Below are 17,321 nucleotides of genomic sequence, written 5' to 3'. Positions count from 1 at the left end.
ACCTCCCTCTAATATCCGTGTTATACCTTTCCCCCTCACCCTAAGCTCGTGGCCCCTCGTACTGTGCATTTTTAACATAGGAAATAGCTTACCACTGTTTATCTATACCCTTCATAATCTTATATACCTCTATTAGATCCCCCCTCAGTCGCCGTCTTTCAAGGGAAAACAGCCCCAATTTCTTCAATCTTTCCTCATAACCCAGTCCTTCCATACCAGGCAACATCCTGGTAAACCTCCTCTGCACTCTCTCCAGAGTCTCCACATCCTTCCCCTAGTAAGGCGACCAGAACTGGACGCAGTACTCCAAATGCGGCCTAACCAACGTTCTATACAACTGCAACATTAGACTCCAGCTCTTATATTCAATACCCCTTCCTATAAAGGCTAACATACCATAAACTTTCTTCACAACCTTCTCCACTTGTACTGTCACCTTCAAAGACTTGTGCACTTGCACCCCCAGGTCCCGCTGCGTTTCTAAACTCCTTATAGGTTTACCCTTTATCATGTAACTCCCCCCTACATTATTCCGGCCAAAATGCATCACCTCACATTTATCAGGATTAAACTCCATTTGCCGTATATCTGCCCAATATCCCAGCCTATCTATATCCCATTGTATTGCCAGACACTGCTCCTCACTGCCTGCCAATCCAGCCATCTTAGTGTCATCAGCAAATTTGCTGATCACACCACTTACTCCATCTTCCAAGTCATTTATATATACTACAAAAAGAAGAGGTCCCAGTACTGAGCCCTGCAGCACACCATTAGTGACAGACCTCCAGCTAGAAAAGGACCCTTCCACTACTACTCTCTGCCTCCTCTTACCAAGCCAGTTCTCAACCTATCTAGATACCTGGCCTTGTATCCCAAAGGCTAGATTAAATACGGACACAGAGTGGGAAGGTAGGTGGTGGAATGTCCTGTATTTCTGAAGCACCTCTCAGGGGCTGTGGGACGTTGCGGAGTATCTCACACTGTTTTCCGGTATTGTCACTCTTGGTATTGCAGCCACTCCATTTCCAACACGTTCCCACGAGCTCGCGCTCTGATTTTTGGCAGGTTTCCCGGGACACAAGGAGCGCTCCCCATTTCGGCTGTGTCATTCCGGGCAAAGGGACTGACCGCCATTTTCAACATGTTTAAATGGGTCATACCTGAGGGAGGGGGGGAAGGAGAGAGGTGGGAACAGGGGGAAGGAGGGAGGTGGGGAGAGAGGGAAGGAGGGAGGCAGGGATGTGGGGAGAGAGAGGGGGAGGAGGGATGTGGGGAGAGAGGGGGAGGGAAGGAGGTGGGGGGAGAGAGGGAAGGAGGGAAGGAGGTGGGGCGAGAGAGGGAAGGAGGTGGGGGGAGAGAGGGAAGGAGGTGGGGCGAGAGAGGGAAGGAGGGAAGGAGGTGGGGCGAGAGAGGGAAGGAGGTGGGGGGAGAGAGGGAAGGAGGTGGGGCGAGAGAGGGAAGGAGGTAGGGGGAGAGAGGGAAGGAGGGAAGGAGGTGGGGAGAGAGGGGGAGGGAAGGAGGTGGGGAGAGAGAGGGGGAGGGAAGGAGGTGGGGAGAGAGAGGGGGAAGGAAGGAGGTGGGGGACACATCATGTGATGGAACACCCCTACCCCAGGAACACATTTAACCACATTTGGCAAAGCCTCGTTAAGAGCTGGAGCCGATTCCAAGTTCCTGTCTTCATGTGATCTCCACTGGGAATGACCCGGACTCTCGGCATCGCAACGCTATCTTCCCAAATTGGTGGGGAAAGAGGAGGGGGGAACGCTACAGATGTGGGGGAGGGGAAAGTTGGGTGGTTTGGGGGGGAGGGCCGGGGTTAAGGAACGGAGGGATAGATGAGGGAAACTCCGTGGGAATAGATTTATAAACGGCCTGAGCACAGGCCAGAAAACACATTCTGCTTCCTAATTGGAAGGAGAGTCGAGTAGCTCATATAAGGGAGAATCCCAACAGACACTGATTACTTCCCCATGTTGTGGACTGAGACTGTGGAGGGTAAAAACCGAAGCTTTTAGTTCCTCACTGAAAGGCTGTGATATGTACCCAGAGTGTTAATAGGGCTAGAACCTCCCTTCGCTAATGGAAATCTTTATTTTAATTTGTTTATGGAATGTGGGTGTCGCTGGCATTTATTGCCCATCCCTAACTGCCCCTAGAGAGAGTGGTGGTGAGCTGCCTTCTTGAACTGCCACAGTCCATAAGACACGTGAGCAGAATTAGACCGTTCGGCCCATCGAGTCTGCCCCGTCATTCTATCGTGGCTGATACTTTTCTCATCCCCATTCTTCTGCCTTTTTCCCGGAACCCCATCAGTTTGTTTATTAGTGTCACAAGTAGGCTTACATTAACACCGCAATGAAGTTACTGTGAAAATCCCCCTCGTCGCCACACTCCTGTTCGGGTACACTGAGGGAGAATTTAGCACGGCCAGTGCACCCTAACCAGTACGTCTTTTGGACTGTGGGAGGAAACCAGAGCACCCGGAGGAAACCCACGCAGACACAGGGAGAACGTGGGGAACTCCACAAAGACAGTGACCCAAGCTGGGAATTGAACCCGGGTCCCTGATGCTGTGAGGTAGCAGTGCTAACCCGCTGTGCCACCATGCAGGAATCGAGAGTAGGAAAGGTCATAGAGGTTTACAACATGGAAACAGGCCCTTCGGCCCAACTTGTCCATGCCGCCCTTTCTCTTTAAACCCCTAAGCTAGTCCTAATTGCCTGCATTTGGCCCATATTCCTCTATACCCATCTCACCCATGTAACTATCTAAGTGCTTTTTAAAAGATAAAATTGTACCTGTCTCTACTACTACCTCTGGCAGCTCACCACCCTCTGTGTGAAAGAATTGCCCCTCTGGGCCCTTTTGAATCTCTCCCCTCTCACCTTAAACTTCTGCCCTCTAGCTTCAGACTCCCCTACCTTTGGAAAAAGATATTGACTATCTAGCTGATCTGTGCCCCTCATTATTTTATAGACCTCGATAAGATCACCCCTCAGCCTCCTAGGCTCCAGAGAGAAAAGTGCCAGTCTATCCAGCCTCTCCTTATAACTCAAACCATCAAATCCCGGTGTCATCCAAAGGTGCCACATATCTGGAAATCACCACAAGGGTGAAAGCGAATTGTATAATGGAGGGTTAGTATGAAGTGCGTTGGAATATGACTTTAAGGGATTGCAGCATGACACCAGCGGAAGGGAAGTGGGTCAGGTGATCCAGTCTTAGTTTTACTCATGCTCTGAGTAGAACACACGCACACAGCTCTGATGCCTTCTCTCTATGTGTAACTGTTCTCATGTGGCTAGTTTGAATAAATAATCCCACAGTGCCTTTCCCCAAAGCCTTACGAGCGACTGGTGCCATGTACAATAATTAACATCATATTATAATCATTATAATGACATGACACACAGGGAGAACCGTGTGGCTGTATCCAACAGGTAAAGGTCACCGTGTGTAAAAGAATCCTGCTCCAATTATAATCATAAGAACATAAGAACATAAGAACATAAGAAATAGGAGCAGGAGTAGGCCATCTAGCCCTTCGAGCCTGCCCCGCCATTCAATAAGATCATGGCTGATCTGTTGTGGCTCAGTTCCACTTTCCCGCCCTCTCCCCATAACCCTTAATCCCCTCTCTTATCAAGAACCCATCAACCTGCTTCTTAAAAATATTTAGCGAGGCAGCCTCCACCACTTCAACGGGCAGAGAATTCCAGAGATTCACCACCCTTTGAGTGAAGAAGTTCCTCCTCAACTCCGTTCTAAACCGCCTCCCCTTTATCTTGAGGCTGTGCCCCCTAGTCCTACTGTCTTTTTTGAGCGGGAAGAGTCTCTCCACCTCTATCCTATCCATCCCATTCATCATTTGTGATGAAAAGCTAAAACCTTCTGACCGCTCCCTACTGGGTGAGTGACGTTGAGTCTCGCAGTACCCACGTGGCTGAAATGTGTGGTCCATTAGTAACTGTGTGTGTTTTTGGGATACTGTGACCTCTGGCCTCTGTTGTGACCTTTCTTGTTCTGCTCTTTCTCTCTCTCAGGGGGATATCCAGCAGCTGCTTATGAGCCCGGATCCGAAGGCAGCCTACAGCTACTGCGAGCGTTACATACCGGACTGTGACAGCCTTCTGCCTTACCCCCTGAAGCTTCCGGAACCCGTTTACGAGGAAGAGGTGCGTGCGCTCTGTATTTGTTCCGTGCCTTGCGGTGCTCTTTGGGCTAATTCTCCCGTCCTGCTCAAATCTGGGGAAAAGGTGGCCCCGGGGAAGCGATGTTGCCTTCGCACACTGGCAATGCGGTGTCCAGCCAGTTGGGGACCTAAGCATGTCAAGAGAAGTTTCCAAAGATTAAAAAAAAAGTTGGTTTTCAATTGGAAATCCAAATGTCAAGGAATTATCTCTTGTGTGCTTCCTTCTTGTTCCCTCTGCTTGCTCCCAGCTTGGAAGTTCTTCTTTATGAGGGGGGGATCTCACAGAGAATTATAAAATTCTAACAGGACTAGACAGGGTAGATTTAGGGAGGGAAGTTCCCGATTGGGGGGGCGGTTTCCAGAACCAGGGGTCACAGTCTGAGGATTCAGGGTAGACCATTTAGGATGGAGGTGAGGAGACATTTCTTTACCTGTGGAATTCATTGCCACAGGAAGTAGTTGATGCCAAAACATTGAATGTATTCAAGAAGTGGCTGGATATAGCACTTAGGGATCAAAGGTTATGGGGAGAAAGCAGGATTAGGCTATTGAGTTGGACGATTAGCCATGACCGTGATGAATGGTGGAGCAGGCTCGAAGGGCAGAATGGCCTCTTCTTGCTCCTATCTTCGAAGGTCCTAAGTTTATTGAGTGCTTGGCCTCCCTGCACAAGTCCTCCCAGCAAGTCCCCCACCCCCATGGTTCTTCTTCTGTCATTAAGCCTTGAGAACTGTACAAATTGTGCGTCGGTTACAATGGCCCCCATCTGCTATTCCTGATAAATTAGGTGGCGGTGCTTAGGGGGGGGGGTCATTGCAAGTTAAACAAATGAGAATTTGTACGGGGCAAACCCACAATCTGTTGCCCGCACGCCATTTGGATGGCTTGACTTTTGACCCAGCTGAGGAAAGAGGTTGTGTCGTATGGTCTACTTAGCAACCTGATGATTAATAATCTCTCTCTCTCTCTCATGTGAAGGAGGGGAGGCAAGAGTGAGTTTTGAACCCTTTATTTGGGGAGAGTTACCGAACAAGGAGATCTAGGGGTACATGTTCATAGCTCCTTGAAAATGGAGTCACAGGTGGACAGGGTGGTGAAGAAGGCATTCAGTATGCTTGGTTTCATCGGTTAGAGCATTGAATACAGGAGTTAGGACGGCTTGTTGAAGTTGTACAAGACATTGGTAAGGACACACTTGGAATACTGTCACCCCATCAGAGACAGGATATTATAAAGAGTGCAGAAAAGATTTACTAGGATGCTACTGGGACTTGATGGTTTGAGTTATAAGGAGAGGCTGGATAGACTGGGACTTCTTTCCCTGGAGCGTAAGAGGCTGAGGGATGATCTTACAGAGGTCTATAAAATAATGAGGGGCACAGATCAGCTAGGTAATCAATACCTTTTCGCAAAGGTAGGGGAGTCAGTTCAGCACTTGAAGGATATAAACTTCCAAAGCAAGAGTGATAGAGCAGGGAAGTGCGGGCTAGGTGGGTTGGCCATGCTAAATTTCTCTTGGTGTCCAAAGATGTGTAGGCTAGGTGGATTGGCCGTGCTAAATTGCCCAGGTGAACTGGCCAGTTTGTAGGACCCGGGAGTGGAGCTTTAATTTTGGGAGTAACTCCAGCCTGAAGGGAAACTTGTCCATGTGTCCCAGACATGGGGTTTAATTGTTATTTCTGTGTGTGTGTGTGTGTGTGTGTGTGTGTGTGTGACATGCTTTTTATTTACAGGGTGAGACATTAAATGTGAAGCTTCAGTAATCCACCATAACAGCAGTGAAGACATACAGGTCAAACACAGCCTGTCTGTGTCACCTTCTCATTCCTCAACTATCTCCACTCTGATGCTTTCTCTTGATTTTTCGAGATTTCTCTCCCTAGGGCACTCACCTTACGTGGGCAACTTCGCTTCCCCTGACAACTCTTTCCTTCCTTTCTGACTGACCTCCGGCCAACCCCTCACCTTATCAACTCATCTCCATTGGTGGTGGAAGGGGGGCAATCATTATTGAACCTCTCCAGGAATCTCTGAGCTGACCTCCCACCTCTTGCACACGGCTCCCAACCCCCTGCCCACACCCCCATCCCTGAGAACGTCAGCAGCACCTACTGTTTATATTCTGATTCCCACTAGTCCATCCATCCCATGCGCTAACTTGTCACCTGGTCCAATTAACCTGGTTTAAGTTTAAAGTGATCACTTTTTCTCTCTCAACTTCTTCTGTCGGGATAAAAACACACAGAAGTCTGAGGTCATGTACCAACCAACTCGAGAACAGCTCCTTCCCTGAGGGAGAATGTTAGCACGGCCAGTGCACCCTAACCAGCACGTCTCTCAGACCGTAGGAGGAAACCGGAGCACCCGGGGGAAACCCACGCAGACACGGGGAGAACATGCAGACTCCGCACAGACAGTGACCCAAGCCGGGAATCGAACCCGAGTCCCTGGTGCCATGAGGCAGCAGTGCTAACCACTGTGCCACTCCAATACATACAAAGCTGGTGGTACAATGGAGGTTGACATTTCCCCCACAACGAAAGATTTGGGGTGGAATTTTCCCACTCATACCGGTGGGATTCTCCAGTCCCGCTGCAGTGAATGGAAAACTGTGGTAGCACAGTGGTTAGTGCTGCTCCCTCACAGCGCCAGTGAGCTGGGTTCAATTCCTGGCTTGGGTCACCGTCTGTGTGGAGTCTGCGCATTCTCCCCATATCTGTGTGGGTTTCCTCTGGGTGCTCCGGTTTCCTCCCACACTCTAAAGATGCACAGGCAAGGTGCATTGGCCGTGCTAAAATGCCCCTTAGGGTCCAAAGACATGCTGGTTAGGGTGCATTGGCCGTGCTAAATTCTCCCTCTGTGTACCCGGACAGGCGCCGGAGTGTGGCGACTGGGCGATTTTCACAGTAACTTCATTGCGGTGTTAATGTAAGCCTACTTGCGACACTAATAAGTAAATTTAAACATGAACTTGAACACAAACTCTGTTCCCTCAGCCCGCACTGTCTCACCTCCACATGCCCCCTGCTTCCTTTCTCTTTGTACGTCTTCTCCCGGCCTCAGTGTCTCTCTCGGTGCTTTTTACAGACTCGTCCCCGACACAAAAAAAGGAGGAAGGGTCGCAAGCGATCCAAACAGAAGGGCAAGGGCAAATCAAAGAAATCGAAAAAAAATCGCAGAAAGAAGAAGAAAGATCGGGCAGCCCGGCAAAAGATAGAAACTTTTGGGGTTGGGGAACAGGTAGACAACGACGAAACAAAATTTAAAACAAAAAAATCACAAAAAGCAAAAAAAAAACCCACAGAAAGCGATCGGGCTCCTCCTTAGGGCGCTGTAGGAGGAGCTTTGACATGTTATGATTTTGCTAACACGGACTAAAACAGGCTTGTCGCACACTGCAAAGCCCTATTCACGTTGCACTGCTGTCACCCACGTCCTTGCCATTATATCCCCGTCTCTTCACAGGATGAGGGTTTGCGAAAGGGAAGTGGGTGAGGGGAGAGTGGGGGGTGCAGGTATCATAGAACCCTACAGTGCAGAAACAGCCCTTTGACCCATCGAGTCTGCACTGACCACAATCCCACCCAGACCCTATCCCCATATCCCTACACGTTTACCCGCTAATCCCTCTAACCTACACATCCCAGGACACTAAGGGGCAATTTACCATGACCTAACCCGCACACCTTTGGACTGTGGGAGGAAACCGGAACACCCGGAGGAAACCCACGCAGACATGAGAAGAATGTGCAAACTCCACACAGACGGTGACCCGAGCCGGGAATCGAACCCAGGTCCCTGGAGCTGTGAAGCAGCAGTGCTAACCCGCTGTGCTACCGTGTATTGAACGTGAGGCGACAGTGGGGTCGTTGATTTGTTAACTCGGGACTGGTGATTACTATCTAACGGATAACCTCCACTGTGTTTATTTTTCACCCCAATGCCTGGCCCAAATCATAGAGTCCCCCCCCACCGCTGCAGGAGGAGGCCATTCAGCCCATCGAGACTGCACCAACCACAAGCCCCAATGCTGTCACCCAAAGTATTTAACCTGCCACTCCCTCTGACATTAAGGTGTGGAGATGCTGGTGTCAGACACAATAAGAAGTCTCACAACACCAGGTTAAAGTCCAACAGGTTTATTTGGAATCACAAGCTTTCGGAGCACTGCTCCTTCATCAGCTGAGCGGAGAGGTAGAGAGGTGTCCCTGTCTATATATGCCGTGTTTGTGGACCTACCTCTCCGCTCGGCTGATGAAGGAGCAGCGCTCCGAAAGCTCGTGATTCCAAATAAACCCGTGGCACTGAAACTAAGGGGCAAATGAGCACGGCCAATCCACCTAACCAGCACGTCTTTCGAACTGTGGGAGGAAACCGGAGCACCCGGAGGAAACCCACGCAGACACGGGGAGAATATGCAGACTCCACATAGACAATGACTCAAGCCAGGAATCGAACCCAAGTCCCTGGCGCTGTGAGGCAGCAGTGCTAACCACTGTGCCACAGTGCCGCCCCTTGGTGTAATGGACTTGGCAATGGGTTGTTTGGGCCCAGTTTCGTTAACTGAAAAAGTGGTACTGTAAGCAAGCACCATTCTGAATGAACAAAAGACGCGCTGGTTAGGGTGCATTGGCCATGCTAAATTTTCCTTCAGTGTACCCGAACAGGCGCCGGAGTGTGGCGACACGGGGATTTTCACAGTAACTTCATTGCAGTGTTAATGTAAGTCTACTTGTGACACTAATAAATAAACCCGATAAACTAAAATATACTGTCTCATATATTGAGTCACTCATGAGGACTCCCCACCCCAAACGTCTCGACGTGCCGGGAACCACAAGGGACAGGAGAGGCCATTCAGCCCCTCGAGCTGGTTCCACCTTTCATTGAGACCATGACAACTTCCATCTTCATTCCTTTACCTACCCTCCATTCACTTCATTCCCCCCTGGCCAACAGATATCCCTCCATGTTCATCTGGGATGTTTCAACTGGGTCAACAGATTCTCGATACAATAGTTCCAGATTATCCCAGAAAGGAGATATTGTTAATGAGGAGTGGGGGGCAGGAGCAGGGGGGGCAGAGGATGTTTGGGAACAATTGGGAGTAAATTGGTGGCTATGAAGATTGGCTGACATTGGAGCAGAGATCCGATAGCAACAGAAACCAGGGTTTGGGTTTTACACACTGTCGTTCTGATCACAATCGGATCCTGCAAAGGGCTTCCCTCCATGGGGAGGGGCTGGTGAGATAATGGCAACACTCCCCACAACCTCTCTGCCCCCACCCCTCCCCCCACCCACTCTGCCCCTTCCCCCACCCTCTCCACCCCCCCTTCCCCCACCCTCTCCACCCCCCTCCCCCACCCTCTCCACCCCCCCTTCCCCCACCCTCTCCACCCCCCTCCCCCACCCTCTCCACCCCCCCTTCCCCCACCCTCCCCACCCCTCCCCCCACCCACTCTGCCCCTTCCCCCACCCTCTCCACCCCCCCTTCCCCCACCCTCCCCACCCCTCCCCCCACCTACTCTGCCCCTTCTCCCACCCTCTCCACCCCCCCTTCCCCCACCCTCTCTCCACCCCCTCCCCCCACCCTCTCAGCCCCCTCTTCCCCCACCCTCTCTGCCCCCCTTCCCTCACCCTCACCGCCCCCCTTCCCCCACCCTCTCTGCCCCCCCTTCCCCCACCCTCTCTGCCCCCCCTTCCCCCACCCTCTCTGCCCCCCCTTCCCCCACCCTCTCTGCCCCCCCTTCCCCCACCCTCTCTGCCCCCCCTTCCCTCACCCTCTCCGCCCCCCCTTCCCCCACCCTCTCCACCCCCTTCCCCCACCCTCTCCACCTCCCTCCCCTGCCCTCTTTGCGCCCCCCCCCCGGTGATCTGGGTGCAATCTGAATGGGGTTTGAAGAGCGTTTATATTTGTCGCAAATGAGTTAATGCGTCACAGCCATTGCTGATAATTGGAATGCACGCTGTGCGGCCGAGAGCAATAATCCAGCTTTTTTTTTGCCGCTCGAATTGCTGGGCTTTTAACATCACGCAGTGTCCTGAGCCTCACACCGCGCGGCATCACCAGCTTCTGTTAATCTCCGAGGTTTGATTTATTGCCGAATTACTGATTTTTCTTCCAAGGTGACCAGGTGTGAACCAAACGTGGATCGACGTCTGACTGTCTTTGGAGGCTGGAGTGGGCTGGCTCTGGGGTACAGAAGAATTAGGCGCAGGAGTCGGCCCCTCGAGCCTGTTCCACCATTCAATAAGATCACGGCTGATCTTTTTGTGGACTCAGCTCCACTTACCCGCCCGCTCACCATAACCCTTAATTCCTTTACTGTTCAAAAATTTATCTATCCTTGCCTTAAAAACATTGAGTGAGGGAGCCTTAACTGGGTAGGGAATTCCACAGATTCTCAACCCTTTGGGTGAAGAAGTTCCTCCAGAACTCAGCCCTAAATTTGCTCCCCTTTATTTTGAGGCCATGCCCCCTAGTTCTAGTTTCACCCGCCAGTGGGAACAACCTCTCTGCTTCTATCTTGTCTGTTCCCTTCATAATTTTATATGTTTCTATAAGATCGCCCCTCATTTTTCTGAATTCCAATGAGTGTAGCCCCAGTCTACTCAGACTTTCCTCATAAGCCAACCCTCTCAACTCCAGAATCATCCTAGTGAATCTCCTCTGCACCCCAGATTAGGCCAAGTCACTTGGTGAGATGGGAGGACAGTGTATGGACCAGAGAAAGAATAATGAAGGTTAGATCCATAGAATTCCTACAGTGCAAAAGGAGGCTATACAGCCCATCGAGTCTGCATTGACCACATCCCCATCCAGACCCTATCCCCATAACCCCATGTATTTACCCTAGCTATTCCCCCTGGCACTAAGGGGCAATTTAGCATGTCCAGCACTGCAGCCTCACAGTGCCAGGGACCTGGCAGAGTCTGCATATTCTCCCCATGTCTGTATGGGTTTCCTCCGGGTGCTCTGGTTTCCTCCCACAGTCCGAAAGATGTGCTGGTTAGGGTGCGTTGGCCGTGCTAAATTCTCCTTCAGTGTAACCACACAAGAGTGTGTCTACTAGGGGATTTTCACAGTAACTTCATTGCAGTGTTAATGTGAGCCTCCTTGTGACTAATAAATAAACTTTATCTTTGGAGTGCGGGAGGAAACCGGAGCATCCAGAGGAAACCCACAGGGAGAATGTGCAAACTCCGCACAGACAGTGACCCGAGGCCGGAATTGACCCAGAGCGAGACAAGAGAGAACTCCACTGCCCCGTTTGCAACAGGAAAGAGAAATAATATTTTAAGAATAAATTCAAAATGATTTGAAGCTCCTTTGATTAAAATATTTGGTATATTACCCCACCCCATGGGCCACATTCTACTTAGGAATTGGACAATTAGTGCAAGTAAGCATTATTGTCCAGTGCCTGTCTGGGAGGCGGGAAAAGATTCCCAAATTTCCTTTCTCCTCCGAAGGCCGGATACTGGGCTCTGGTCTGAGGCCTACCTTCCACAGTAGATCCAGAGTACGCCCCTCCTGTTTCTTCAAAATTCACTCATGGGACATGGGCATCGCTGGCTGGGTCAGTATTTATTGTCCATCCCTAGTTGCCCCTTGAGAAGGTGATAGTGAGCTGCCTTCTTGAATCACTGCAGTCCATGTGCCGTGGGGTTGAGTGGCGCATCGCACTGACGCTCTGACCCATTGCTCGATGAGTGGGGTACCTAGTCAGGTCTGGGAGGTATCTTAGAATGGAAGTTTCATAGAATCCCTACAGTAGAAGGAGGCCATTTGGCCCATCAAGCCTGTACCGACAACAATTCCACCCAGGCCTTATCCCCACAACCCTATATATTTATCCTGCTAATCATCTCTGAACTAGGGTTAGTTTAGCATGACCAATCAACCTAACCTTCACATCGTTGGGCTGTGGGAGGAAACCGGAGCACTTGGAGGTAACTCGCGCAGACATGGGGAGAATGTGCAGACTCCACACACAGATAGTGACCCGAGGCAGGAATCGAACCCACGACCCTGGGGCTGTGAGGCAGCAGTGCTACTCACCATGCCACCCCATGACCACCATTCCCTCCAGATCAGCTGAAGTCACCAGAAGAGTTGGTCGGCTGGCCAGGATCCTCTCGAGTTGCTGAGGCCTAATGTACTCTTTCTTGCCTTTTCCTTCCTTGTGTAGGCTAAGGAGCTGAGCCCACCTGAGGAAGTCGAGAATGCCTATGACTATTTCCTTGGCGCGGAGTATTACACGGATTTGGAGTCAGCTATCCACAATGCCTCCGTCCACACGGAATTTGTTGATGGAAATGTAACAGACCATGAGGTAAGCCCACCCTTCCACCCGTTGCTCAAACTCATCAACCAGTGCCTTGACAGCCAAGAAACATGACGGCCATTAAGCTTCATGGACTATCAGGGTGCCCATGCCTCATGCACAGAGAGGTGAAACCCAGTGAGCAGAGCTTCCAGAGAGATTCACGTCTGGGTCCCGCATTGACACAAGCTGTATCCTCATTTGAAATCTGTAATTACTCCAAAATCATTTTCTTCCACCCACCAACCGCTCCCCCCATCCCCCGCAACCACCCCAACTAGAAGTAACAAAGCAGTAAAATGGGGAAATGAATGGGGAAATAAGAATACTGGCCTGAACTGCAGTGCAGAAGAGGCCATTCGGTCCATCGTATCTGCACTGACTTCCTGACAGTGGATCTTACCAGGCCCTCTTCATCCAACCCTATCCCCATTTCCACACATATTTACCCCACTAATCCACCAAACATCTTTGGAAATGAAGGGGCAATTTAGCATGGCCAATCCATCTAACCCACACACCTTTTGACACTAAGGGGCAATTTAGAACAAAGAACAAAGAAAATTACAGCACAGAAACAGGCCCTTCGGCCCTCCAAGCCTGCACTGACCATGCTGCCCGACTGAACTAACACCCCCTATTTCCATCTCATTCATGTATTTGTCAAGACGCCCCTTAAAAGTCACTACTATAACCGCTTCCACTATCTCCCCAGCCAATGAGTTCCAGGCACCCACCATTCTCTGTGTAAAAAGTCTGCCTCGTACATCTCTTTTAAAACTTGCCCCTCACACCTTAAATCTGTGGCCCCTAGTAATTGACTCTTCCACCCTGGGAAAAAGCTTCTGACTATCCACTCTGTCCGTGCCTCTCATAATCTTGTAGACTTCTATCAGGTCGCCCCTCAACTTCCGTCACTCCAGTGAGAACAAACCAAGTTTCTTCCACCTCTCCTCATAGCTAATGCCCTCTTATACCAGGTAACATCCTGGTAAATCTTTTCTGTACCCTCTCCAAAGCCTCCACATCCTTCTGGTGGTGTGGCGACCAGAATTGAACACTATATTCCAAATGTGGCCTAACTAAGGTTCTATAAAGCATCAACATGACTTGCCAAATGCCCCGGCCGATGAAGGCAAGCATGCCGTATGCCTTCTTGACTACCTTTTCCACCTGCATTGCCACTTTCAGCGACCTGTGTACCTGTACACCCAGATCCCTTTGCCTATCAATACTCCAAAGGGTTCTGACATTTACTGTATATCTCCTATTAACGTGGCTAACCCACCCTAACCCGCATATCTTTGGAGTGCGAGAGGAAACCGGAGCACCCGGAGGAAACCCACACAGACACGGGGAGAATGTGCAGACCCTGCACAGACGGTGTCCCAAACTGGAAATCGAACCCAGGTCCCTGGCGCTGTGAGGTGGCAGTGCTAACCACTGCGCCATCTGTTAGACCAAAGAGGCCATTCAGTCCCTTGCCGTCATGCCAGCTCTTTGACAGAGTAGCCCAATTTAATGCAGGTTCTCAATCATGTCATGATTTGAATCTGGTATTTCACTCTTTCAAGAACCGACTCACTCGTTTATCTCAAGATATTAACAACATCAGCAAGTGGTTCATGTGGGGCCAGATTCTGGGCTTGTATCCCTGGGATAAGTTGGCCCAAAGTGCCTGTTTCCATTGCTGTAAACCTCTGTGCTCTAAGATCAGTCAGGGTGAAGTTTAGTAGTATTTACAGGAGGCATCAACAAGTGATTCAGAGCCTAACCCATTTGTCTGTGCGAGTCCATTTCTGTTACATGAATCATCACTTCTCCAATGGAATATTATTCCCTTATCAGGAATGTTCTGTTTTCAGGAATTTGCAATGAATGTTGATTTTGATTTGATTTGACTTGGTTTATTATTGTCACATGTATTGGTATTGAATGAAAAGTACTAAAAGCAAATTACTGCGGATGCTGGAATCTGAAACCAAATGAGAAAATGCTGGAAAATCTCAGCAGGGCTGGCAGCATCTGTAAGGAGAGCTGATGTTTCGAGACCAGACAATCCTTTGTCAAAGTGGAAAAGTATATTTTCTTGCACGCTACACAGACAAGCATATCGTTCATAGAGAAGGAAAGGAGAGGGTGCACAATGTAGTGTTACAGTCACAGCTAGAGTGTAGAGAAGGATCAACTTAATGCAAGATTGGTTCATTCAAAAGTCTGATGGCAGCAGGGAAGAAGCTGTTCTTGAGTCAGTTGACGCCTGTCCTCAGACTTTTGTATCTTTTTCCCATCGGAAGAAGTGGAAGAGAGAATGTCTGGGATGCGTGGGGTCCTTAATTATGCTGGCTGCTTTGTTGAGGCAGTGGGAAGTGTAGACAGAGTCAATGGATGGGAGGCTGGTTTGTGTGATGGATTGGGCTACATTCACGATCTCCTGTAGTTCCTTGCGGTCTTGGGCGGAGCTCTCCCGCGCACCCCCCTCCCCCCCGCCCCTTTGGACGAAAGGTCATCCGGACTCGAAACGTTGGCTCTATTCTGTCTCCACGGAGGCTGTCAGACCTGCTGAGATTTTCCAGCATTTTCTGTTTTTGTTTCAGATTCCAGCATCTACAGTATTTTGCTTTCAGCAACAATGTGTAGATTACCTGGACTGGCCATACTAAATTATCCCTTAGTCTCCAAAGATGTGTAGGTTAGGGTGGATTGGCCATGCTAAATTGTCTCTTAGTGTCCAAAGATGTGTAGGTTAGAGGATTAGTAAAGACGTGGGGTAACAAGAAAGGGCCTGGGTGGGATACTCTGTTGGAGAGTCGGTGTAGACTCGATGGGCTGAATGGTCTCCTTCTCCAATGTAACGATTCTGAAGCACTCATTCCCGTGGTATATCAATATCACATCCGAGCTTTGGTCTTGCTGTTAAATTGCTGTCTGGATCTGGCCCTGAGTCACTTGCTGACATTGTTAATACCTTGAAACGAACGAGTGAATCGGTCCTTTAAAGAGTGAAATAGCCCGAAAGTGTGGGTAAAGAAATTGACTGAGACCCGGGCACCAGAGGTATTGACAAAACGGCTCAAGGGGCGAAGGAAATCCTTGTGACAGTTTGTAACCGGGAGGCGGGGAAGTAGCTGGACAATGGACCAAGGTGAGTCCAAATGGGCTGAAGGGTCACTGAACCCATCTCTGTGAAGGGAAGGTAAGGCTGGGGGAGGCGATGGTGCTTCAGTAACCTTTCTGCTGCCTTGCAGACCATGGAGGAGGAGCTGATTGAAGAATCGGAGGGTCCTTTCACAAACGGGTATGAATTTCAGGAGTACAATGAGAACACGTACGATTACCTGGACAGAGATTACGAGTGGAACAAGAGGTTTGGACCGGCTGAGAGGGAAGACTACGACACGCACGACACTAGGGTAAGGCCCACTTCCACTCCCTTCAGCCAGGTTACCGGTTTCAAATGTGGAGAGGTTACAATGGCAGTGTTATCGGGTAGGGAAGGGGCTGGTGTAACACGCACTTGTAGCAGTACGTAAGGCGCACTACCAGCCACTGTCCAGAAAGCCCACACACACACACACACACACACACACACACACACACACACACACACACACACACACACACACACCTTCCCCTCCCCTCCCAAAACACACCTTCCCCTCCCCTCCCAAAACACACCCTCCCCTCACCCCGCCCCCCCACACACACCCTCCCCTCTTCCTGACAGACACACCATTCCCTACCCCCACATACACCCTCTGCTACCCCCACAAAAACCCTCCCCACCACCCACACACACACACACACACTCCCTCCCTTACCCCACACACACCCTCCCTTACCCCACACACACCTTTCCCTCTTCCCCCCATGCGATCTTTCCCCCCCACGCTCCCCACCCCGCCCTGTGCGCCCTCCCTCCCCACCCCACATGCCCTCCCCCCCCCGCATGTCCTCCCTCCCCACCCCGCGCCGTGCATCCTCTGTTCCCCCCCAACTATACAGATAAAACATACCGTTCATAGGGGAGAAGGAAAGGAGAGACTGCAGAATAGAGTGTTACAGTCTAGGATTTGATTTATTATTGTCACGTGTATTAGTATACAGTGAGAAGGATTATTTCTTGCGCGCGATACAGACAAATCATACCGTTTATAGAGTACATAGAGAAGGGGGAAAATGTAGTGTTACAGTCATAGCTAGGCTGTAGAGAAAGATCAACTTAATGCGAGGTAGGTCCATTCGAAAGTCTGACAGCAGCAGGGAAGAAGCTGTTCTTGAGTTGGCCGGTACGTGACCTCAGACTGTTTCCCGACGGAAGAAGGTGGAAGGGAGAATGTCCGGGAGTGCGTGGGGTCTTTGATGATGCTGGCTGCTTTCCCGAGGCAGCGGGAAGTGTAGATGGAGTTGATGGGTGGGAGGCCGGTTTTGCATGATGGGAAACTTGTTGCGATGGAAGCAGGTTTGGAAAATGTTATTTTTTTTTACTATGAATGGTTGTGTTCACTGACCCCCCTGGTGTTGTGCTGTTTCCAGGTGCCGAACCTAAAAGGTGACAAGGGAGAGAAGGGGGAGCCGGCTGTCTTTGAGCCTGTGAGTATGGAAGGCTCAGTTTCCGAGCGTATCATTTTTCCTCCCACTCCCTGGCCAGTTTCTCACCTGCTAATGGGGTCCAAGCTGGCTGGTGGAGTCGTAATTAAGGCACAAATCTTTCCTCTATTGAGAGAGCTCATCGACCTGTTCAGTCTCTCAGCTCTTCTCCCAGTCAGCCCAGTGCCCCAGACGTCCCCCTA

At 50.3% G+C, this 17,321-nt stretch overlaps 1 protein-coding gene across 1 annotated transcript in view; it reads left to right on the top strand.

Annotated features, from left to right (window-relative positions):
• LOC145361085 (uncharacterized) overlaps positions 1–17,321 on the top strand; it is a 266,002-nt gene that overhangs the window by 91,689 nt on the left and 156,992 nt on the right. The window contains exons 5-9 of the mRNA XM_080216669.1: positions 4,050–4,181; positions 7,286–7,438; positions 12,394–12,537; positions 15,777–15,941; positions 17,065–17,121. Coding sequence (XP_080072795.1) covers positions 4,050–4,181; positions 7,286–7,438; positions 12,394–12,537; positions 15,777–15,941; positions 17,065–17,121 — 651 coding nt within the window. The remainder of the gene's footprint in view (positions 1–4,049; positions 4,182–7,285; positions 7,439–12,393; positions 12,538–15,776; positions 15,942–17,064; positions 17,122–17,321) is intronic.

The sequence above is a fragment of the Carcharhinus amblyrhynchos genome, chromosome 33 (genome assembly GCF_965287045.1).
Source record: "Carcharhinus amblyrhynchos chromosome 33, sCarAmb.v2.hapA, whole genome shotgun sequence".
In the NCBI taxonomy this organism is placed as follows: Eukaryota; Metazoa; Chordata; class Chondrichthyes; order Carcharhiniformes; family Carcharhinidae; genus Carcharhinus; species Carcharhinus amblyrhynchos.
Note: the sequence above shows the minus strand (reverse complement) of the source record. Positions and strands in the feature narration are given on the sequence as shown.